Source organism: Rhinolophus sinicus, chromosome 13 (assembly GCF_057876585.1).
Source record: "Rhinolophus sinicus isolate RSI-liver-muscle chromosome 13, RSI-T2T, whole genome shotgun sequence".
Lineage (NCBI taxonomy): Eukaryota > Metazoa > Chordata > Mammalia > Chiroptera > Rhinolophidae > Rhinolophus > Rhinolophus sinicus.
This window is the reverse complement of record NC_142513.1, coordinates 3,801,598-3,826,829: the sequence shown is the minus strand read 5'-3', so window position 1 is coordinate 3,826,829 and position 25,232 is coordinate 3,801,598. Positions and strand designations below refer to the sequence as shown.

At 44.7% G+C, this 25,232-nt stretch overlaps 2 protein-coding genes across 3 annotated transcripts in view; one reads left to right on the top strand and one right to left on the bottom strand.

Moving 5' to 3' along the window:
* The window catches only part of LOC109456327 (serine/threonine-protein phosphatase 4 regulatory subunit 1-like), a 66,094-nt gene extending 46,758 nt beyond the window's left edge, over positions 1 to 19,336 (bottom strand). The window contains exons 1-3 of one of the 2 annotated variants that reach the window (XM_019748568.3): positions 19,242 to 19,336; positions 18,276 to 18,320; positions 3,874 to 4,006 (exon numbers count right to left, since the gene is read on the bottom strand). In XM_019748568.3, coding sequence (XP_019604127.3) covers positions 3,874 to 3,971 — 98 coding nt within the window. In that variant the 5' untranslated portion in view covers positions 3,972 to 4,006; positions 18,276 to 18,320; positions 19,242 to 19,336. Of the gene's footprint in view, positions 1 to 3,873; positions 4,007 to 18,275; positions 18,321 to 18,466; positions 18,564 to 19,241 lie in introns of those variants that run through there. The other variant, XM_019748567.3, reaches the window with a different exon arrangement.
* The window catches only part of RAB22A (RAB22A, member RAS oncogene family), a 39,704-nt gene continuing 33,107 nt past the window's right edge, over positions 18,636 to 25,232 (top strand). The window contains exons 1-2 of the mRNA XM_019748570.3: positions 18,636 to 18,935; positions 19,910 to 19,989. Coding sequence (XP_019604129.1) covers positions 18,900 to 18,935; positions 19,910 to 19,989 — 116 coding nt within the window. The 5' untranslated portion in view covers positions 18,636 to 18,899. The remainder of the gene's footprint in view (positions 18,936 to 19,909; positions 19,990 to 25,232) is intronic.

The window sequence follows — 25,232 nt, the reverse complement described above, 5'->3', positions numbered from 1 at the left end:
CAGCTCCAGGTCCAGTTGCCGTTTTCTAGTTGCAGGGGGCACAGCCCACCATCCCTTGCGGGAGTCGAACTGGCAACCTTGGTTGGATGCGCTCCAACCAACTGAGCCATCTGGGAGGCAGCTCAGCTCAAGGTGCCGTGTTCAATCTTAGTTGCAGGGGGCGCAGCCCACCATCCCTTGCGGGACTGGCAGCCTTCGGAGTTAGGAGCATGGAGCTCTAAGCGCCTGAGCCACCGGGCCGGCCCCAGAAGAAGATATTTTTTAAAAGCTTCAAAATACACCAAGGATAAAGGCAAATGTTGATCAATTTAGCCATATTAAAATGAATAGCTTCTAGTCACTGAAAGAATACCATGAAGAGAGCTAAAACACAAACCACAGCATGAGGGAAGCTGTTTACCAAACTTAACTGACAAAGATGTGAAATCAAAAATATAGAAAGAACTCCTATAAATCAATAGGAAAAAGCTCCCCCGCCCCAACACAACATTTAAACAGGCACTGCACGAAAAGAAAAAAGGGTAAGACAATCCAGTTGTCCAACAAATATACAAAAAGGTGCTTAAACTCATTAAGTAAGGAAAATGTAAATTAAAATCACAACGCAATATCATTATATACATGAGCACACTACCAGATTGGCTAAAAATTTTAAAGCTGACAATACCAATTGGCAGATAAATTATAGGACAAAGGTAGGACTGCAAACCCATGCACCCACTTTGGAAGTGGCACTGTCCCTAAAGTAGAAGGTAAGTGCCCCCCACCACACAGTAATTCTCTCCCAGGCATATGCCCCACAGAAATGCACACTTACGTGCACCCAGACACATACAAGACTGTTCACAGCAAACCTGTTCATAATAGTGAGAATCCCGGAGCTACTCTAACAGCAGTAGACGGAGAAAGGTCAGTATTTCGACAACAGAACAGTGTTCCAAAAGAACAAACTCAAACTACTTGCAAAACCACAAATATCTCCTATATGATTTCACATGTTTCAGAAACAATACAACGATATTATTTGGATGCAGATCCTTAGGTGCTAAAAGTAGAAGGAAAATTAAAGACGTGATGACTATAAAAATCAGATGGTGGAGAAGAAGTGGTGAACAGGAAGGGGTGGAGGGCAGACTTCTGAGATGCCTTAGTAATGGCTACCTGGGCATTTGCTTCATGAAAATTCCTTAGACTTTACAGGTATGTTTTATCCAATTATCTGTATGTGTTATATATCACAATGAAAAAAGTTTTACAGAAAGTTGAAAAAAAAAAAGAGAGATCTTAAAGAAGAAAAACCATCTGGTAATCTCAATAGATGTGGAAAAAAAAAGCATTGTATAAAATTCAGACCTTGTTGAGGATTTTTAAAAACTCTTAGTAAGTTTATTCTATAAAATAATTGACCTATATTCTTCAAAAATGTCAACAATATCATGAAAGGCAAAGAAAGGTTGAGAAATTGTTAGATATTAAAGGAGACTAAAGAAACATACTCTGGATGTAAAAAACAAACAAACAGAAAAACCTAATATAAAGGACACTATTAGGACAATTGGAAAAATTTGATTAAAATCTATATATTAGATAACAGTATTGTATCAACGTTAAATTTCCTGATGTTGCTAACTGGACTGTGATTATACAAGTGAACGGTGAATGCCTGTTCTTAGCAAAATGCACACTGAAGTAATTAGAGGAAAAACAACATGATGTCTACAACTTACTCTCCAATGGTTTGGGAAAAAAAGCACAAATAAAGGTAGAGAGTGATAAATCAAATATGGCGAAACACTGAATCTGAGTAAAAGATATACAAGAATTCTTTCTATTCTTGAAAGTTTTCTATGTGAAAGTATTTCTAAAAGTTTAAAAATAATCTCTTAGCAAACAAAAAATGTAAACCAGAAATATAAATTTTCTTAAGCTTGTAAGAGGTAGCTACTAAAAATATCAAACAAGATAGAAAAGGAAGAAATAAAACTACCATTTTTCAGATACCATTGTAAGCACGTAGAAAACCCAAAGAATCCACAGGAAAGTAATTAAAATCAACAAGTAAACTTGGCTCATCAATGGAGACAACAGTCAAACTCTAAAAATCAATTTCATTTTCCTATATCAGCAACAATTAGAATATAAATTTTAAGAAATGATACAATTTACATTAGCATAAAAGATCAAATACCTAGAACTAAACAAACCTAACAAGATACAGAAGATCTCTACAACAGAAAACTATGATTGATGTGTGCATTATACATATACACAGAGAGAGAAATTGAAGAAAATCTTTAAAAATGGAAAGATTAGACAACTAAATATCATAACTATGTCACTTCTTAGACTAAATTGATGTATAGATGCAGTGCAATTCCAATCAAAATCCCACCAGGTTTTGCTCCAGAAAGTGATGAACTGGTGCTAAAAGGCATCTAGAAAAGGACCAAGAACAAAGGGCCAGGACAATCTTGAAAAAGAACGAAGTGGAAGAACTTACTTTGATGATAAAGTTGCAGTGATGAGGAGAGTATGGCCCTAGGGCAATGGCAGATAAACAGACCAATGGAGCAGACTAGAGGGCCCAGCAGTGGACACTCAATTTAAGACAGAGGTGGCAATGCAGAGCACAGATAAAAGACAGAATTTTCAATAAACGGCACTGGGTCAATTGCACACCATACGGAAGGAAATGAAACCCGACTCCTACCTCACATCACACACAAACAGAAAAAGCAATTCCAAATGTGAAAGGTCAAACAAATAAAACTGCAAGAAGACAATATAGGGAAATATCTTGGTGGCCTTGGGGGAGGCAAACGTTTCTTATACACGACATGAAAAGCACTAACCATAAAAAAAGAAAAGATAGATCGTGAACTACATTTAAATTAAGAATTGCTCATCAAAAGACACCACTGTTCAGAGTGCCATCATTTTCCCTGTCTGTAAAATTGGGATAATAACTGGACTCACTCAGTAGCAATTACTGTGAGCCTGCTATGATTTAATAAATGTAAAGGCATATAAGAATTTTTTAAGACTAAATGGAAGGTAAGAAAAGAGACCCAATGCGTATCATCCAGGCTCTACAGAAGAACGGTTTACATGGGGGCACATGATGGAAGGCCACAGGTAGAGAAGTCCAGAGGACAAGAGATATGCAAGGGTCTGTAAGTGGAAGGAAAGGGTGTGTGTGGCAGGAAGAAAGAAGATACAGACGACAGATGGCATAGCTGATGGAGGGACGGAGCCAAGAAGCCTGCATGGACAGGAAGACACTTCCGCCTCTGAGACAGGAGCGAAGAAGGCTTTCAGATCCAAGTCTGGGCCCATCATAAATGGAAAGAGATGCCTCTGTTTCTGCTTTTCTTATGAAGCAGGCGCCGAGGTCATCTGCTGAAAGTAAGGGGCATACTCAGAGCTTGGAATAATTTCCTGCCAGCACCCTAAGGAGTGACGACAGAACATGGCAGGACAAGCTCCATAAAAGTCCTGGGAGCACGGTGAAGTCTAGAAACAGAACGAGCGAGCAGTGCTAATGGAGGCTTCTCGATTACACAGCGCGCTTTACTTTCTGAGCCTTGCACATGTGAAAGAAACCAGTTAGCAATCCTAATTATTGGAACACCATTAAGTTTCATCACCATTTCCTTCCTGGCTTACCAGGTGGTCAGTAAAACAGCAGCATGAATAATGGGAAAGCCTAATATAATGGTGCCATTCAAACAGAATGCCAGCATCCTGGAGACAGCCTGTCTTCACCCCCATCCATGAGTCCCCTCAAAGTTGTCACAGAGAAGTGGCCACCAGTGTTGGGTTAAAGCAGACGCAACAGAGGTCTGTAAGATGCGAGGGACTAGCTGAGCTTACCGGTTGAAGACGTTCTCGCTGAAAGCATACTTTTCCAGGCGAGTGAGGGGGGGCAGGTTATCTTGGCCTGGAATATCCAAGAACGCTGTTACTCTCATGCTGTCACAATGTGGACCGTAGTCTTCAAATCCATCTAAAGGGGGGAAGGGGAAAAAACACACTCGTAAGTGTGCCTCAACTGTGACACATGACACTTTGAGCGGACTTAGCAGAATGAAGATGATAAAGTAATGGCCCAAAATTCCCCAAATCTGGTGACAGAAATAAATGTCCAGAATCAAGGATCTTAGCAAACCCCCAAGACGACAAACACACAGAAAACCACACTAGACCCCTCATAGTCAAACTGCTGATAACCAAAGATGATACTCTTTGATGTAAGCAGCAGAGAAAAACAACCTTTACAGACAGGGAGTAATGAGTCAAATGATCTGACTCCTCACCAGAAACAATGGAGACAAAAGACCCCGGAGCTACATCTTTAACGGATTGAAAGAAAAAACTGTCAATCCACACCTTGATATCCAGTGAAATATCCTTCAGGAATGAGGACAAAATAAAGACATTAACAGATTACAAGAAAAAAAACTAATAATTTATGTTTAGCATAGCCAGCCAATGTACACTGGCTGTAGAAATGCCAAAGGAAGTTCTGTAGGCTGAAAAAGAATGATACTGTTTGAAAACTGTCTTCAAAAGGAATCAAGAGCATTGGAAATGGCAAATACGTGGATACATTTTTTAAACCTATGCTTCCTCTTAATTTCCTCAAAAATGTATATGATGGTTTAAAGCAATAGGATGCAAAAATTGTAACTTTGTATTGTGGAATTTAGAACACATGCAGATGTACCATATAATAAAAACTATAACATGAAGTAGGAGGGTAATAAATGGAACTATACAGTTGTCAGGTTTCAACACTGTACATAAATAAAGTGAAGCATTAACTCTAAGTAGACTGTTTCTGTCTGCACAGCTAAACTTGGAGGCCCGTTAGACACTGGGACCATGTCATATGAAGCCTGGAACACAGCAGACACTTAATAAGTATTGGTTTCTGTAGAAATCGGTCTCGAGACGTTGATTACCAGGACTCAATTCATGAGAGTCTCGCAGCCGTTGAGAAAGCAGAGAAAATCTAGTTTCCACCAAGACAGATATGAGGTGCAGCAACTAGCCTAACGCTACCTGGAGCTGTACACCCACAACAGGAGTTATAAAGCAACCAACACTTTCATTCATTCACTTTTGCTTGCAAAGATGAGATCTCAGTTTCAGAAAACAGAGAAAACAGGTCAAAAACTGTCATGTAACTGCTACAATAAAACAAATGAATCCTAACATTTCAATATAAAGTGCACCACTTAATCAAAAATACTCAACCACCCAAATAATGAATAGAGGAGAATTCAAGTTTGGTTAATTCATATTATGCTTGTAAGGAGGGGCAGAAAAAGGAAAGAGGTGTAAAATTCATCTGACATAGTAAGAAATCGGAATTATAGGGATTTCTGTTTTCTTTTATTTTAAGAAATGGAATTACAGTTTTCGTCTACACAGAACAAAGAACCTGGCTATCTAATTAGCACCTCTCGGGGTAGTTCTGCAGCAACAGCCTTCTGGTGGTCATTCAGAGCCAAGGAGAACCTGCCTCCATATCACTGGTCGGTTCCACACTCTCAGACTGCAGCTCTGACCCCCCACCAGCCAGCCAGGCTGCAAATTCATATCCGGTCACCTGGCCCCAAGAATATGGACAGTTTGGGACAGCATTTCTCTAAATATGACACATGGAAGGTAAATTACATACCATGCAATCACCAGTGGGAAAGTTATTTCCTTCTCAATTATCTGATTAAATCAAAGAAAGGTTTTTCTTTCTTTTTTTTTTTTTTTTTGGCACTAGTATGTCTTGAACACTTACTTAAAACTAGTTACTGTGTTCCCCCGAAAATAAGACCTAGCAGGACCATCAGCTCTAATGCATCCTTTGGAGCAAAAATTAATATAAGAGCCGGTCTTATAACATAAGACCAGGTATAACATAATAAATATAATATAACACAACATAATATAATAACTGGTATAATATAGTATAATATAATACCGGGTCTGATATTAATTTTTGCTCCAAAAGATGCATTAGAGCTGATAGTCTGTCTAGATCTTATTTTCGGCGAAACACGGTAATCTTCCTTTTTAATACGGAGCAGGTCTCAGGTTTAGAATCTTTTACAGGCAGCTGTGTCTCTCTAGATTTTAGTGTTATTTTATTTTTGTCTTCTGATATTTTGGTGAAAGTTTCATGTCCAGCAACTGATGCCAGTTTCCTAAAATGTTTAAATAAAAGAAGTTACTTGATATAAAGAAAAATACAGGTGGTATATAGATTAAGCAAAAATAAGAACAGCAGGACACAAATGACTGACTTCTGAAAAATACTGGATTGGTATAAATAACATCACATTCAAATGCAAACAACATGCCTTTTAATCCAATTACCGAAAAATCAGTTTGTTATAAACATTTTCTCTTGTGTGAGTCACCATCCAAGCCCCTTTCAAAATCAGAAAATCCTGCTGGGGTCGGATTATCTGTGAGATTTCTGCTGTTTACCTCTAAACAATGCATTTGATTTTTTGCACCACTCCATAGAAACAGCAGTTTACTGAAATGTACATGCAGGCAAGACTTGGACCCCTTTCCCACAGAGGGAGTGAAAACAGCCAGCACTAGCTCCACTGTGGAGGCGTTCTGACCGGGGACCGTGATGAATACCCTTTCCCCACGACATTTTGATGTTTTTCTTTTATCAAGTCTTCCAAGACAAACTAAATCCATCAACAGGTGATGAACTATAGACTAGAACAGGGTTTCTCAACCTCAGCACTACTGATGGGATCGCTCTGTTGTAGGGTGTTCAGCTCACGAGATGCCAAGAGCACCCTCTCCCCAAGCTGTGACAATCGAAAATATCTCCAGACATTGCCACATGTCCCCGGTTCAGAGCTGCTGTAGAAGAGAAAGAATTAGCAGGTGTTGTTACCTGAGCAACGCCTGGCGAGTGGGTGGTCCCATAAAGGGAGGAGCTTCAGGGCAACAGGACTGACCTGACCCACCTTTGCCTCTCTGACCTCACCCCACTCCTCCTTCCCCCCTTCACTGCCCTCTCCTCTGGTCTCCAGATGCCTTGCTACTTCCCAAACACTCCAGTGTTTCCCCGGCTAAGGGCTGGTTCCCTCAGCCTACAACTCTCCTCTCCGAGATCTTCTCTCTAATAACTCCCTTCTCCTCTTTAAAATCTTTCCCCATCCATTCTCCCAGTGAGGTCCTCCCGGACCACCTTTCTTTGAAACTGATCTACATTTCTATTTTTCCAGAGAACGCACCACCTTGTAACACACCGAACATTTACTTCCTATGTTTACTGTTTATCAGCTGGTCCACTCCCGCTCCTCCACCTGGCACCCAGGGCAAAAATCTGTGACTGACTCACTGCTATGCCTGGCACACAGTAAACACTCATAACAAGCTGCTGAATGAATGAATGACGATGAAGTTCTGCCGAGCCAGCCTGCTGTGCCTCCTGACAGTAGCACATAAAATGACTCCTGCTCTCAAAAAGAATTTTCCAGAATTTACATTTCCAGCCGATGCTAAAAGAACATGTCGTCTGGCAAGGGTTCACGAGAACAAGCCGGGGTCTGCATGGCGACATCCTGAGCAGTCAATTATTCTGAGACCCACTGAGTGCAGGTCACAGAGAAGCATCAGGAACCTTCAGCACTCAAGTTAGAAATGAAACATGAAGTGACATATGAGTAATTTCTTGTTCAAATTTTTTCACTGAATTTTCTCACTTTCGGAAAAAAAAAAAAAGTTCCCGACTCCATTCATGAAGGCTTAACGTCATGCAGAAAAGAAATGCCTTCTTAAGAAAATAGTTTCTAATCATACCTTCAAGCCAATTTGGCTCAATTTAAAATATAAAAACATATATATTGACGGTGATTGACATCAGCTGCTTTCTACACTGTGATGAACGTTTGACCAGCTGCTGCCTTCTAAGCTTCTGCCACACATTAGGCTCACTGGCAAGTTTACAGGACGTCACCAACCCTTTACCAAAAATGACTGATAACTGAACGATAACAAAGCCCAGTAGGAGAAGGGCTTGGAAGAAATGCTAGTTTGATTCGGAGGGCTGGGTGACCTCTCCTGTCACCCCATATGCTCATACCTGTGCTGCATACCCACGTGCCACCACGTTTCCCTGAAGAACTGTATGGCCAATGTCCCAGCGGCTCTGCAACATTCCACTCAGCAGCTGTGGCTGCTACCTGCCCTCCAGGGGGATGGTCCACGTTAAAAAACCCCGCTAACCAGCTAAGAGATATACAGCGCACCCCCGCCATCCGACCCAAACCAGAGCGGTTCTGAAACAGCCGCCTGAACTCACATAACCACAGACAAGATGAAATCCTCTTCGGTGAGGTCCTGAGCAGTTTGCAAAGAATAACAGAGTCTATTGTCCTTTGCCCCTGATGCTAGGCGACTAAGGGGGGTGGGGGGAAAGGACAGGTCCCTGATTAAAAGTCCCATCAGAACATGTTTCTGAAAACTACAACTCGGGGATAAAAAGGAATTTACCCTCTTGTATGCTAACTCATTACTCCAGGGTTATCTACTAAAAATAACGAACACTGTCAGTACAGGCGTCATTTAAACCAGCTGGGGCCTGTTTTAAAATAAATTGGGTGAGGCTGCTCTAGGGAAAACACACAGTGGACCTGTAAGCACCTGACTGTGTGTCAGCACTTTTCACAAAACACCAATCTGTCTTAAAACAGGCTAAGTATATTCACCAAAGTCCACACATACTTCTATAACAGCGTGACTTGTAATGAAGGGTTAACAAGAAAAGAAAAACAGGCTAAGTACGAATTAATGTCTTAAGTATAATGTTAAGTGAATGTGTTTACAGGTTCAAAGTGCAGTAGACCTCATCTAAGAAAAAGAGAGAAAGAAAAGAAATTGTGTAAGTCGTTTTGCATCAAGAGAAGGATCAAAAGAATCTAGCACAAAAACAGAAGGCAAGTTAACAGCAAACCCACCTCCAGCATACTCTCTTCCCGCGTGGTTCACTTCAGGTGACAACAGTAAACCATAATTCAATATTCAAAAGAGCACTGGTGATTCAGAGAAGAGAACGACATGGTCCCCAGACTCCAAAAAAGGGAACAAAGATCGCCAGACAAGTAACAACCAACAATACTCCGGTGGCAAGAGCCAGAGGATGCAGGTATAAACAAACCTGGGAGGAAAGAGCTCTGCTTAGCAAAGGAAGGAGGACACGGGAGGTGCTTTCCGAGCACAGAAGGACATCTGAGTTCGGTCTTGAAGATCAAGTAAGAATTCCACCACGTGGGAAGGGAAAGAGGATCCGGGACAGGGGAAAAGAACATTCCAGATGAAGGGACGAGCACGGCAGAGGAAAGTGCACCAAGTGTCTTGCTGTCTTTCAGGAGCTCGAAGGAGCCACAGATTTCCCAGGAAGCCTCCACGCCCTGCCTGAGCAGCCTCGCTGGAAGTGGTCTCAAGTCGAAAGGTGAGAAAGACTATACACAATGAAACCTACCTGGTGAGATACGTTTATCGGCCCAGACGTGAACAGAGCTAGAGACAGAGGCAACATGATACAGCGCGTCTATCCTGGCAACCGTTTTCATTAAGAATCCGTTCTCCAGGCATTCCGTATTTACGACTCTCCATTCAACATGTCATCCTGTCACTATAACTCTGTGTGAGATATGCCACCCTAGGCCAGCCCAATTATCCGTTCGATCCAATATTCTGTCTCTGACACAGCACTAGGGGACATGGGTTAGGAGAACATGACAGATGTGACCCACTCCGTCTACGTCCGTCTCAAAATGTCAGAAGCTTGGTCGATGGTGGCCAAGGGGGGTTTAGCTTTATTTGCCAGATTTGTACTTTAAAAAACAAACAAACAAACAAACAGGAGCCTGTATTAATGTAGAACTTACATAATTGATAACTTTTTAGAGCTTCTCATTAGCCACCCTTCAGTGAACAATCTGTGTACGGCCTGAAATGATTTGGGGGGAAACTAGAGCAAACCATCCATTAATGTGTTGTTTAAAGTGCTGTCATCCGTCTTGCTAACGGGCTTATAAATACTAATGCAGATGCCCAAATTGGGACTATTTCTAACAGCTAGTCGAGACAAACCTGACCCGTCGGGAAGAGAAGGAGCATGCCTGATTCGCCACTGGCTTTTGGGGGGAAACTGTCCCCCGCACACTGCAGGTCCTTGTTGACTTATCTAAATTTCAACAGCAAGTTCCACGGGCCAACTTTCTCTATGCAAACACCGACTGACAAGCTCTCGTGTGAGCGGTCCATCCAGCGCATGATGCTTCCTCCTGCATATCTGAGTCACTGATGCTCACGAACAGCACGAGGCAATGGGCCACTGAAAAGACCGACTTAATTCACGAGCAGCCGTCCTTCCGACACCGCGCATACATGGACATTCGTCTTTGATTTGGGGCTTCAGTCACGGCTTCCCAAACCTGTCATTATTTATGACTCTGACTTTTACGCTGACGGTCGACGGGAAACATTTGCTCAGGTTACCTGCTAAGAAAGAGCTGTGAAGCTCAAAGCAGTTCGTGGGCTCCATTTTGATTTCACACGTCTCAATTTTCCTTCCAACTCACGCCGTTGGGAACAGAGTTGAAGCAGGTGAGGGTGAAGGTAGAGGAGTCTATACTGTATGAATGGATGGAACAGTATTACTTAAAAATGCAGCGACTTCTCTAGTCAGCCTGTGAGGCAGATTCAAAAAGGAAAAAACGTTGCAAAAGAAAACCAACAATCTTTGGGGTGACTGCATGTGCGTGTGGGTCTCTATTTTCCTACTGTCCAAGATATTTAAAATAATGAAGCAGTGCTGACCAGTGCAAAGTCACTTCTCTACTGACCACCGTGGCCAAACTGCTAGGAGGGTCTTCCTCCTTCTGGAAAGCGGCAAATGCCTCCCTGGGCACAGCGAGTGCTACTCCTGTCTCGTACAATCCAAGTGCCGCAGGCATCTGCCTTCTCTTTCTGCTCTCTGCCTTCTCCCCTCTTCAATGAGGCCTTCCCCTCAGTCCACAGTTACGCTCCCCTCTGGGCCTTGATTTTAAAAATCAATACTTTTTTAATACCTGAAGTATAACTTTCATACAGAAAAGTGTGCAAACAATAAGCGTTCCACCTGATGAATTTTCACAGAATGAACACGCCTGTGTAACCAGCACTCAGCTCAAGAGAAACTTTCACCAGCATCTCCGAAACCCACTCCTGCTCCCTCCCACTCACCACCTTACCCAGGGCGGCCACTCTCCCACCTTCTAACTGCTCAGATTAGCTTTGTATGTCTTGTGCTCTGTACAAAGAGAGTCATTTCTAGGTATTGATTCAGTCTGTACCCTTTTGTGTCTGGCTTCCTTCACTCATCATGTTTGTGAAGTCCATCCATATTATTGACTAGAGTTTAGATCATTCGCTCTTATAGCTGCATAGTTTTCCATTGTGTAAACATAACCACAATTTATAATCCATTGTACTCATGACATGTGGGTGGGTTCCAGTTTCGACTCTTAAGAATAGTGCTACTATGACCATGTCTTTTTGAGAACACATGTTTATATTTTGTTGGGCATATAACCAGGAGTGGAATTGTTGGGCCATTCAAATTCTTTTCTTTTTTTTAAGGTTTTCAGAGTAGATATAAGTAATGCAAATGTGTTCTGGACTCGTCTAAGAAGAAACTGACCTCAAGCCTTCCAGCCCCTCCAGCTGCTTCTTGAAAGAGTCTGTTTGCCCCTGACAGGCTGTCAGCTCCCAAGAGCTGACATTCCCCAAAGTGACCAATGGCCAGCCAGTGCCTGAAATACAGTGGGTGCTCAATGAATGACCACTGAGCTATCGCACTACAGGTGCCTTTACCGCAACTGCCAATGGCTTCCCAACCAATTTGGGTCTGTTGGCTGCATGGCAAACTTTCCCACTGAGGTCACTGAAGACCCCCTAACTACCGGCCACAGCTGAGTGGACCTCATTCGTTTATACTGACATGTCAGTGGCTGTCTCTGCCACTAGACTGAAAGCTCCATGTGAGCAGAAACTAGGTTTGCTTCTTACCTCTGTGTCCACAAGGCCTAGCACAGTCCCTGGGACTTAACAGGCCCTTAATAAATATTAGTCACTTGGACGGATGGCTGGACGGCAACTCCTCCAAAGTGTACTGGCTCAGAGTACAAACTCTACAGCCATACTCCCTGGTTTGAATTCTACCAATTGTGTTGTCCTAGTCAAGTTACTTAGCCTTTCTGTGCCCCCTGCTTGGCAATAGAACGGAGTGAAAAATACCTGCTTCATGGGGTTTTGTAGTTAAGTGAAAATACTAGAGGCCCTCAAATAGTGCTTGGCATGTTACTAGTGCTAAATAAATGGTGGTTTTTGTACCACTGTCTGGTTACCTTCCTACGGCAGAAATCCCAGCAACACAGCCAAGGATGCCTTCCTTCGTCTCGGGTCAAGTCTAAGCCCCGTGGCTGGTGAGGCAGATGCTTCGCTGACGGCCCCCCAGCCTCTCCCCCAGTCTCAGCCCACTCCTCCCCTCCCATACCTCTCGGTTCCCCAGTCTCTACCCTTCTCACTACGACTCTACCTTTCCACACGCAGGTCCCTCTGCCTACCCATCGGCCTGACCCAGCTCAAATGGCATCTCCCCTCCTCCTCCAGGCAGAGGGAATCACTGTCTTAACACCCAGTTCTGTTCACTCTTCTGCCTGAGCCCTGGATAGGCTGCGACCTGCACCATCTCTATGCAGGCACCTCCCCTTCAGGCAGGAAGGTCTCTGGGGTGGAGCCCCAGTCTTACTCATCTTAGATCTCCAGCACCTCCCTCCCGTGGGCTGGCACCGTGGAGGACCTGGAGGTACATTTGTTACATGGATGACTGACTTTCCACGGGAAAGCAACCACTTGCCCTCATCTCGGATTATTCCCCCATCAGGGTTAAAACTAAGTGGTGTTCTGAAGGTCAAAACCGCTTTCTCTCTCATTAGCTGGGTTTTGTTGCAAATTTTCTTAATTTGTGATGAAAAAGCCATTTCAAACTCTCTTTTTAAACAGAGACAATTTCAGGGAATCTCTGATCATCTGTTTGTCTCACAGGAAATGAGAAATACTGAGCAACCGAAGTAAAATCCATTATGATTATGGGAGGGGAAGGAAAGTTGATTCTGCTTACATGGCTCTGACTCTTTTGTTCCTCACCACCCTCATCCTGCTGGGAGGAGACAGGTATATTCAACACACCAACAGGAAAAATGAGGCTTGAAGTTTGAGCAACTGGTCAAGGGTTATTCCACAAAGCCCAGGCTGTGGAAAAAGCTCAGCTCGTCAAACTGAGCCTAGTGGGAAAGACAGCCGACCAGGTGGGCTCAGCTAATTAACAGACTTGCGGGCTCTGACAGAAAGAAATCAAGCTTGATTTAGAACAGCGCTTGACGGCCGTGCCCCGCAGGCCAAACCCAGCCCACTGCCTGTGTTTGTCAATAAAGTTTTATTAGGAAGCAGCCAAGCCCATTCGTTTATGTTATGCCTGTGGGTGCTTCCAGGCTATGGCGGCTTGAGCACTTCCATCAGGGATTCTGGCCTGCAAAACCTAAAATATTTACTATCCCAACCTTCACAGAAAATTAATTGGCCCAGTTCTGATTTAGAAAATACTGTGATGTCTGGATTTTGTTCTAGTTCCCAAGATTCACATCCTCAAGTTCCTGTTCTATTTCACTTAACAGGGAGGACTTTATTTTGTTTTAAATTGACACTCTTTGGTTCAAGTTTACATAAGAGAAGTTCAATGGTTTGGTGTGGGGCTCAAATTAATATAGTTTCTCTGCTTTGGGGGCACACGGCTTGGTTGTGGTCCTTGAGCAGAACATTTTTACAAACCTGGAACAAAGTGGGCAGGAAGGCTTTTGTCTTTTATTCGAGCTCTAACATACACTGCTCTTTCCAACATTAAGATTCAGAGTCGATCTATATTCCTCTGACTCATCCTATAGCTAATAGCTAATCCTATTTTCAACAAAGGTCCAGATACCATTTGTTTGAACCTAGCTTTTCTCATCAATAGAAGTATGCCCTCTTCCAACTTCTTTCATAGATAACCTCTTAAAAACTAAACATTTGAAAAGAAATACTGTTCTCCAAATACTAATATATTCTGAGTCTGTCTTTTGAAGCTAAATGCATCTGACAATAACTTTGCCGCCAACTTCAGAATTGAAATCGAGCTTTCCAACTTTTTGTGCAGATGTTCAATCACATATGAAACTTCCGTATCATTTTTTAAAACTTTGTATTATGGAAATTTTCAAATGCATGCAAAAATAGAACAGTACAATAAACCCCCGTGTTCCCAGCAACTAGCTTCAACATCAATATTCTGCTATTTTTCCCCATTTATCCTTCTTCCCAGCTTTCTGTTTGTTTGTTGCAGTATTTGAAAGCAGACCTCACACATCAAATCACTTTACCCATAAATGCTTGTTTATTTCTGTTGGATAAGCCCCTTCTCCTTTGAACAAGACTGTGACACTGCTATCACATCCAACAAAATTACTAATAATTCTAAACATTATCTAATACCCAGTCTCAAAGCAGTTTTCCCCAACTGTCTCAGCAGTGTCTTTTTATAGCTGCTTTGTTCAATGAGGGATCTAAATATGACCACATATTGTATTTTGTTGACAGGTCTCTTTACATCTACAATAGACTCCCGTCATTTTTTTTTACCCACCACTTACATACTTGTACTCTTAAATTGTAATTGGCCAAGTACACCTCACCGAGAGTAATACGTCTTCAGCCTCCACATGCCATAAGCAAAGCCAGACACTCATAGGCCTTTACGCCCCTAAGGCACTGACTCATACAGCTCCGCCTTCCACAAACGGTCCTGGGTGGACCGATATGCCAAGCTAGCCCACGCTGTCCGCTCCCAAGAGAAGGAACTTAGATTGCTTCAGCAAGCTAATTCCCCACAATTAAATCTTTTCTGTGCTGTGATGGCCCCAAGACTCACAACGATTTAAAAAAACAAGGTATCCATTCATTATGGCTTCTTTTTGAAGTTAGCCAAATTTAATCAAGAATCTCAAAGTCAATCAGAAAAGCCTTCTAATCCATTATTGTCACCAGTAACAACATTAATTGAACACCTAGATCATGCAGGACATGAGTTATAAAAAGGATGATCTGTGTCTCTGCCCAAAGCGACTGACAGCCTAAGTGGAGAGGAGACTGCATCCTTTAGACAAAAACGCCCAAGGAAGGCCACCTCAATCAACATCGTGTCCCACCATGAGGTCAAGCATATCCGTGAGGTCTGTGGTGGAATACAAAGAAGAAACAGAGATTGATGGCTCGTTCTATCGTTTATGACTTATGCCACGTTTAGGTGGCTCAGTTTTATCATCTGTAAAATAGGAATAACCCCACCTACCTCACAGAGTAGCAGCTGTTAACACTGAGTCAGAAAATCTTCTATGAAAGCCTAGCCATGATGATGTTGATTAAACTAAGTATGAATAAACTAATAATAAAAATCACCGAATACTCATTATGCGGACATATGTTTTATATATACTATTTCATCTAAGCCTCATATCAGTCCTATGAGGTATCTCCTATTCTCATGTCATTTTGCAGATGAAGAAAATGAACAGAGTGAGTTGGTGATGTGCCCAGGCTGACACAACTAAAGGCAGGAAGAGGGTCACAGGACCTCAGGGTTTTTGCTGTCAATCATGGCAGGATAATTACTCCAGAATATCACCACTGTAAGGTATAAAGGTGGCACCGAGGGCAGCATAAATTGTTGGGAGGGGGGGAAGCCCCTCCTATTATGGCTATTAGATCATTTATAAAGTCATAAGATACAGCACCCCACAGCCCACACCCCTGCTCAAACAAGAAGCCCCAAGAAGCTCCCAGAGTTGCCCTCCCCAAGGCGTAGATATGTTTGGAGCCATAATGGTGGTTTCCTTCCTTATCAGGGCAAGTCTTCAGCCATCAGCTAAAGTATATTTAGGCAATCTTTACTACAAATCTCCAACACTCAATATTTATCCAAACAGGGCCAAAGTAAAATCATAATCATATTTTCCTATATAATTTCTTACTTCCTTTTTGTGCGTATAATCAAAAAAGACTGAAGGAAGCTAGCCATCAGGAAAGGGGTCCAACTGCCTGCAGCCACCATGCTTTGAGAAGCCCAACCCAGCTAAGTGGAAAAGGCACCTAGAGAACTGAGGGTCTGGCCAAGAGTCCCAGGGATCTCCTGGCCCACGCCATGGAGTGAAGACATCCTGAACCTTCTCACCTTCAACTGAAACGTATGACGCTTCTACATCACCCAGTCAACCCACAGAATTGTTAGAAATAATAAAATGATGTTGGTCTAAGCCACAGTTTTGGGGTGGTTTGGTAGATAACTGAAACAGCCAGAAATCAGCTTTTCCAGCCAGGACAAATATCAAACCTACAAGTAAGAGGTACGTTAACAGCAGCTCACTGTTGTTTATCCATCGAAATGCTACATTCCTTCCATTCAAGGGGGCCTATTGGCTGACACATTCCACTCTGTAAATCAGGGCCTGCACTGTACCTGGTTCAACAGTGTTAAATAAATATGAATAACGATCACATTAATAACAGTAACAATGGCAGCTAATCAGAGGGTGCCAAAAAAATGTATACACATTTTAAGAAAGGAAAAAACTGTATTAAAATTGTAGTACTCAATGTTATATACCAATAACAAAGATGAATACAAATAAGTCATGGGTATACACTTTTTGGCACTTTGGTATTTTCCAAGTGTTTCCTGCATACAAGGCTTCCTGTTAAACTTTTTATGAATTTCTCCTTCACAAAAGCCTTTTGAGGGGCAGCTGGTTAGCTCAGTTGGTCAGAACGCAGTGCTCTTTAACAACAAGGTTGCGGGTTCGATCCCCACATGGGCCACTGTGAGCTGCACCCTCCACAACTAGATTGAAACAACTACTTGACTTGGAGCTGATGGGTCCTGGAAAAACACAGTTAAAATAAATAAAAGCATAAAAATAAATAAATCAATCAAAGCCTTTTGAAGTGGACCACTATTATGCCCACTTCACGGATGAGGCCACTGAGGCTCAGGGAGGTACCGTGAGCTGGCCAGGATCACAGAGCCCATAAAGAATGGCACAGGACTTCACCCTCTGGCCATCCGACTTCCACAACTCGTGCTCCTAACCATCAGCTTTAATGCACCTTGAAGGGTCATTCTACTCCAATCAAGTTGCCATCCTCTAAAAGAAATATTGTGTGTAAAGGGCTTAAAAGTATGCCTGACCCATGGTAAGTTTTCAATAAACACCAACTCTTACTATTAGGCGACTTATAGACGGGGAAGGGAAGAGCATACTAAGACTTCAATTAACGGTAGCTATTTTGATAGTTTGTGCAGGTCTCCTTCACCAGCGAGCATCCTGGAATTTGGAAATGTTCCGTTTACAAGTCTGGTCTCCCCACCGGCTGTGAGCTCCCTGAGAGTATCCCTGATTCATCAATGTCGGTCCAGGACTCCCCATGTGACCTGCCCTAGACCAAGGAGATGCTCAAGGAATGCCTGTTGGACGGAAAGGAAATACTTCATTCACCACAAATGACCGTGCATTTCCAGGATATCTCCCCCAGCCATTAGTCCTGAAAGTAATTCCAAAGAAAAGGAGAGGGCAGGTAGGGACAGGTGAAGGAGACCCACAGCAGAAATGCAGGCGTCAATGAGCAACTTGGGAGACGTGATGGAGCTGGGCTTGTGGCCAGGACACTTGAAAAGTCTGTGCAACTCTGTGGTGTGGCCGGCCACACGGAGATGGGGAGCTCCCAACTCCCCGGCACTCTGAAAAGTCCCAGGGAAAACGTGGATACCGTGGGTGGGACCCCTCACCCCGCCCCCAAAGTGGCCGCGCCTCCTCCCGTCCCTGCTCCGCCGCCGCTAGAGCAGGAGGATGAGGAAGAAGAGGAAGAAAGTGACAGGAAGTCAGAAGTTTCCCAACAGCAAAAATCCTTCCCCGAGGGGAGGGCTCCCCATCCTCAGCCGTCCGACCAATGAGGAGGAACCGCCACAAATGGATAAAGGCAGTTTGGGGTCCCGCTCTTCTGGTCCCAACATAGAGGGCCTGCCCTGTAGCACCCCTCCGCGTTCTGTACACCTCGAATTCTGTGAGAAGTTCCCAGGGGAGGGCGGATGCGCCCCAACTGTTACTTACAATCGTCTAAGTCATCTTGCAAGTCCACAAAGTACAGGGGGATCTCTGAAAACCAAGAGACACAAGGAGTTACGAGGGGGCTGTGCCACGGGGGCCCAAGGGCGGGTTGGGGGCCCCCCGGATCTCGCTGGGTGGTCGTGGCTAAGGAGGAAGGGGCCGCCCCTGCACCCCCGGAGTCCGGGCCCACTTACCCGCCATCTTGGGATGGGCCTGGAGGCGGGGCCGACGGGAAGGGGCGGAGCATCGAATTCCGTGCCCCGCCCCGCGCCTCCGGCCCCGCCCCCGGGCCCACGAGCTTCGCGGCGCCAGCTGGGCCCCGCCCTCAGAACGAAGGTGGCTGCCGAGGTGGGCGGGGAGGTCAGGTGACCCGGCCGGCGTCCCAAGATGGCGGCGGCGGCGGCGCCCGGGAGGCCGTGGTACCGTCCCGGCTGCTGAGGTGGGCCCCGCGCGGCTGGCGGCGGACAGGCCGGAACAAGGGCCCGCAAACGGGCGACCGCCGCCTCTGCGCGCCCCGCGGCCGCAGCTGGACCGTGCAGCGTTGGCGCCGTGGAATGCTCGTGCTGGGCCTGGCCTCTCCCTCCTCAACTTAGGGCGGCGGCGGGCCCGCGCCCAGGCTGCCGGGCCATGGCGCTGAGGGAGCTCAAAGTGTGTCTGCTGGGGGTGAGTGGCGGCGGGCCGGCCGGGCGGGCCGCGGGAGGCCGGGCAGCCGGGGACCCAGGCGAGCCCGCGTCCCGCCCGCTCCTTCCCCAGCCCCCGTGCGGGACGCCGCCTACCTGCCCCGGGACCCTCCGTCTGGCCCCGGTGCCGCCCTGAGCACTTGACCGCACCTTCCAGGAGGTCTTGCTGGCAAGAGAGACCCTCCCCCTCTCGCCCCTGGAACCCAGGGTCTCTACCCGCCCCAAAGGGTGAAGAGCCGTGTCTCTCCGTTGCATCTAGGTTAAGAGCAGCTGTTAAGTAGTTTCCTACCAAGGTGCTAGTTCGGAGTTGGCCGGGTCTCCCGAAGTGAAACCAGTGACAGGCCATTGGGCTTTACCAGCAGCGTCAGTCTCCTTTCCCTTCTGTTCGGTGTGTTGGAAGTTGTGGACTACCCCTAACGCTTTTTTCGTAGTTACTTGCCTGGGGGCACGTTCAGGTCAGGAAGCCCCAAAGACTGACGCTTCAGTTTCCTGTCTTGTCTCAGGGCATCTTGGCCATTTCAAAGCTTGCTTTCTGCACTGCCGCCTTGCTCAGTGGCTGTGGGAAAGACCGCAGAGGATCCCAGTAACTAGCCTTCCCCCTTCCCACGTCGGGCGGGGGCGGGGATCGATCAGGGAGCTCTCAGGAGTAATCCAGGAGTTCGTAGTTTACCTGTACGTGCTAAAAAGCAAGTGAGTTTGTCACTTGTCACACGAAGCAAAAACTTGGGGTCTTTCAGAAAGTCCGAAAGTCTCTTAAAAACTGGAAAACCCCTCTCCTACAGTTTGCAATCCGCTAATTGCCACTGAGTTTTTGTGACAACCTCTTATGTGTCCCTAAACTTCTACAATTTAACCTGTCTAGGATGAGTTTTCTAAAATCCTGGACTCAGGGCACAAGGTAGTTTTCGGGGTCTGCGGACAGGTAAACTTTTTCTTACCCATCTCACTCTCTTTCAGGATACGGGCGTAGGTAAATCAAGTATTGTGTGGCGGTTCGTGGAAGACAGTTTTGATCCGAACATCAACCCAACTATAGGGTAAGAGATTACACTTATTGAGTATACATCTGAAGGTGTGCTGAAAGTACTTCTAAATAAAACGTGTTAACGGGTGGGCATCGCCACTGTACACGCTAGTGAACTCAGAGACGTGGGTCCCATCATCTCAGGAAGGACTTGAAAGAGTTCGGTGAGGATTGCTGTGTTTTAAAAGAAAATTATCTTTCGTGAGGAGTGAAAACTTCAGAATGAAAATATGAATTAAAGTTTTGGTTATTACACTATATGTAAAATCTTCAATCTATAAATAGCAACAGCAATTACACCTTAAAATAAGGCAGATGGAAACAGGTCTGGATACTAGTTTTTTCGGGCATGTCAACCAAAAGGTATTCAGATGATTTCAGTTCTTCCTGAAAAGTAGGAGGATGGGGCCTGAACCTTTCTCACACATTCCTGACCTACTGAGGAATTAATAAGTTAATGTTGAAATGCAAGATTTTTTTTCAGGTGTTTGATTCTTTGGACAAGTGACATTGACTATAGAGAAAACTTTTCTGGGTATTTAAATATTGTAATATTAATACTTTCTCTGCAAAAAGTTGTGTTTCATAGGTTTTAATACTATGTTAGGCTTGTAAAACTGAATAGCGTTTACACTATTTATATTGCAAGCCCCCAATCAAATGGTTTGTTCCATTTGAAGAGAAAGTCTGTTCTGCCTAATGGAGAAATACCTTACCGTGTACACATGCACATTTGAAGGCATGGAGATAAAACCACCACTAACTTGGTGAAATTAAAATGCCTTTCAAGATCCTTCTAGAAAGAACTGGGTACGTCCACATGTTTAAAGCATGACCTCACCTTCCTCAGGGCCTGCCTGTTGCTACCTGCATGGGAAAGTGAAGTGACAGGAAGTGATAGCAAGGAGTGCTAGTGGTGACTCAGTGAGTGATACACTTCACACTGTCTCCAAAAGGGGAGAGAACAGTGAAGGGTACAGCTCTGGCGGTTGGTGCGGCCTGACGCCCTATCCTGGGCGTCCCCGCCTCCCTGTTTGTCAGTGCCCCCAGTCTGACAGATGCTGGGGGGTCCCCGCTCTCTTCACCAGGTTGTCTTCGCTCACATTTCACAGGAAAGAGGAACGCAAGACTTTCCCCTTGTTTCCTTCCGCCTTTCCTTGTTTCTTTTTCTTCAACCTCAGCCGGTGTCTTCCTCCTTCATGAGCAACCCTCCACACACCTGGGCTCTGGCGCCCCCCTCTTGATCAGGTCTCCCCTTTCTTCCCCAGCCCTGCCTTCTTGTGCTCCTATCCTGCTCCATAAAGTGAGTACCAGTCCCCAAGCCGCTGCTCAAATTGTGGAGCTCTTAAAAAAGAAGTTCCTACTTCCTCAACTGCTGGACAGGCCTCAAACCACCACTGTCTCGATTCCACCCCCAGCATTCCCCTGAAACCACCTTCCCTGGGTGCCGGTTTCCATCCACCTGCCAAAACCAGTGGCTTGTTTTTCCTTGATTCACTCATTGAGTGCCTACTATGTGCCAGATGCTAGACAGCGTGCTGGTGATTTAGACCAGGGATCAACAAACTATGGCCTTTTGGCCCACCTCCTATTTTGCGAATAAAGTTTTATTGAAACACAGTCACACCCATTCATTTATATATTGTCTCCACTGCTCTGGGGCTGCAATGGCAGAGTTGAGTAGTCGTGACTAAGATCCTGTGGCCCGCAAAGCTGAAAATATTTACTGTTTGGCCCTTTTCAGAAAACGTTTGCCAACCCCTGATTTAGATAAACTTGGTTTCTGCCTTCATGGACTTGACCTACAAGGAGGAGACACATACTCCATAATTAGTGTACAGGAAATTATTTGTTTGACTATTTTCTGTGCTACAGAGGAGACATGTGGAGTGAGTGAGAGCATATAATGGGCCTAACCCAGGCCTGAGGGAATGACTGACTCCTAAGGAAACAGTGAAGGTACAGAGCACTTGGAAGCCCTGGCATTTAAATACGGAAAGATGAGTGGACTGTACTTCAATACAAAGTTTAAGGGAAAAAAGTTTTTGAAGTGTGCAAGTTCACTGGTTGGCAGTGAATAGCAGAGGGGACTGGGCGTGTTGGAGGGGGTGCCAGGCCCTGGAGGTCCAGTGGCTCCCACATCCCCACACGACGTCTTAGAAGGAAGCTCCCCTGTCTTCCCTGGTTCTTTCCCTGTGTCTGTGAACACTCTGCCTCACTGTTCCCTCCTGCCTCTCCTCCCGCTTACTTCGCACACGTTGGTCTCCCCACGCTGTGTCCTTCTCCACAAGTCCCTGTCGTGCTCTCGTGCCCTCCCACAGCTCAGCTTCACCTGTGTTGCGAGACTCCGGGTCGACTCTGCAGCCGTTCTCTTTAGGGCCAGGCCCATGTTTCCAACCCATGATTTGGACCTTGTTGCCTGCAGAACTCGGTGTCTATCCCTCCTCCGGTCCTACATTGCTCCCTCCTCCCGTACTCGGCCTTCCTGAATGGGCCCGATGGGGGAAGAGTGTGGGTGCAGGAGAACCACACCGCCTGGACTTAAACATAAGCCTGGACCGTGCGCCAGCGGCGAGAATTGTTAGGCAATTGACTGAGCCTCGCTGTTGGAGTGGGGAGATCACAGGAACGCGTGCCTCCTGGGGTTGTGGGGAGCATTGGGTGGCACGGGACTGGTACAGGAAGTGCCCCGTGAGCGCTGCTGTTCGTAGGAGTCCTGGGATCCTAGCCATCTGTCCTCACACCCCTCTCCCCTCCCATTCCGCTCCCCAGCCCTGTTCATGTCAGTTCTGCCCCGTCACTGGGACCGGGACCCTCCTCCCAGCCTGCAGCTCAGAGCCCTCGTCCTGCCTGGCCTGGACTGTCGTGCCACCTGCTCTCCCACTTCCAGCCAGTTCTCTGAGCTTTGAAAACAAGTCTGATATCCTGGCTCGAGTCTATGGCAGGGGACACCTCTCCCAGTCTGGTCCCAGCTCCCTCCATGCTGTTCTGACTCCCCTGCCCCCCCACACACACACACCAAGTAACACCCTTTCCACACCTGTGTGCATTGCACGTGCTGGGGAGGAGGGGCCGTTTCTCTTCTTTGTCCCAGGAGTTTACCTGTTAAGATTCAAGTACTGCTTTTTGCCCCTTTAAAAGTTGCAAACTCCAGTGCTGGCAGGAGCCAGGCAAGAATGTAAATGAGTGAGCTGGCCCAGATGAAAGAACCTGAGGCTCTGGGTGTGAACTGCCCCAGTTTCCTGCCTCCCCTTCTCCTCTTACCTCCATGGGCGCTTCCTTCCCTTCAGTCTCCTCTGGTGCCTCCTCCTTTGATATCCTCCCTTCCTGTATGATTCCCAACTAGACCCCTCCTATTTCATACTGTTGCTTGATGACCTCATTCATATCATGGCTTCAGGTTGCATCCATAGCAGGGAGTTTCAAAGCTGAGGCTTTTTTCAGGTGTTTACATGCTTTGGCCCCTCCCCCCACAGTACACATGCATGGAGCTGACCTGGCCTCCCCTGTTCAAATCACTAGTGAGTTGCGGTCACCAATGGGAACGTTGGTTTCTCAAGTGTGCTGGGATGGACAGATGTTTGGGAAACGCCAACAATTTTTCCTTTGCAATCTGTATGCCTTGTATTTTTTTTACTTGCCTCATCACGTTGGCCACGACCTCCAATACTTTGTTGAGAAGTGGGAAGACGACTTCCTTGCCTTATTCTGGATCTCGGGGGTGGGGGAAACATTCAGTCTTATCATTAGGTGGGATAGCTGGCTCGGTTTTTTGTAAGTACCCACTATTAGGTGGAGAATGTTCTTGTCTATCCCTAAGTCAGTGAGATTTTTATAAGGATTGTGTTGAATTGTCAGGTGGGTTTTTTTACATCTTTTGAACTATTCCTATGCTTTTTCTTTTTTAATCTTAAAATAGTGAATTACAACAATTGACACTAAAATACTAAACCAATGTTGCAATCCTAGGGTAAATTTCACTTGGTTACTATGCATTTTGAATACATTATTGGATTTGATTTACTAAAATGTTTTTAACTATGGCTTTTTGCCTCCATGTTCATGATGAATATTGGTCTGTAGTTTTCTGTGATATCTTTCTCTAGTTTTGGTATCAGGGCCTCATTAAAGAAGTTAGGAAGTGTTTTCTCCTCTGCTGCTTTTTTGGAAGAGTTTATATAGAGTTGGTATTATTTCTCCCTTGAAGAGTTGGTATAATTCACCAATGATGCCAGGTGAGCAAGGAGTTTTCTTTGTCAGAAGAATTTTACTACAGATTCAGTTTCTTTAATAAATACAGGCCTATTCATTTCTCCATGAGTATGCTTTGGTAGTTTGTGTCTTTCAAGGAATTTGTCCATTGTATCTATTTTTTAAATTTATTGGCATAAAGCTATTCATAATATTCTGTTATTATCCTTTTAATGTCTTTAGGATGTGTTCGGCTGTAAGTGTATCAATTGTAATGGTCTTCTCAAAGAACCGGTTTTTGATTTCATATTTCTGTTTTCTATTTCATTGATTTTTGCTTTTATCTTCATTTTTTCCCCTTCATTTGCTTATTTTGGCTCAGTTTGTTCTTTTAGTTTTTTAAGCTGTCAGTTTAGAATATTGATTTTTTTTTTTTCAGGCTTTTTCCCCCCTTATATAAGCATTTAGAACTATAAATTTCCCTATAAGTACTGGTTTAAGTGAATTCCACAGATTTTCGTATGTTGTGTTTTCATTTTCATTTAGTTGAAAGTATTTCTTATTTCCCTTGTGACTTGTTTGACCTGTTGGTTTTTTAGGAGTGTGTTTTCTAACTTCCAATTATTCAGGGATTTTCCAGAAATTTTTTGATTGGTTTCTAGTTTAAATCCATTGTGGTCAGAGAAGTTCTCACTATTATTTCAAATCTTTTACATTTGACATTTGTTTTATGGCCTGGAATATGGTTTTTATGAATGTGTGCTAGAAAAGGACATGTATTGCTGCTGTTGTGTAGAGTGTTCTATAAATGTTAAATAAGTCAGCTTGGTTAATTGCACTGTTCAATGTCTTCTGTATCCTTACTGAAACCCTCTCATTTTTGCAGTAAAAAGTGTTTGAAATCCAGCCCTAATTGAGGATATGTCTATTTCTCATTTTAGTTCAATCAAGTGTTGTTCTTGTATTTTGAAGCTCTTATTATTGAGTGTATCTACATGTAGCATTGTTGTTTTTCTTGATAACTTGACCCCTTCACCATCATGAAATGTCCTTTTTCCCTGGTTA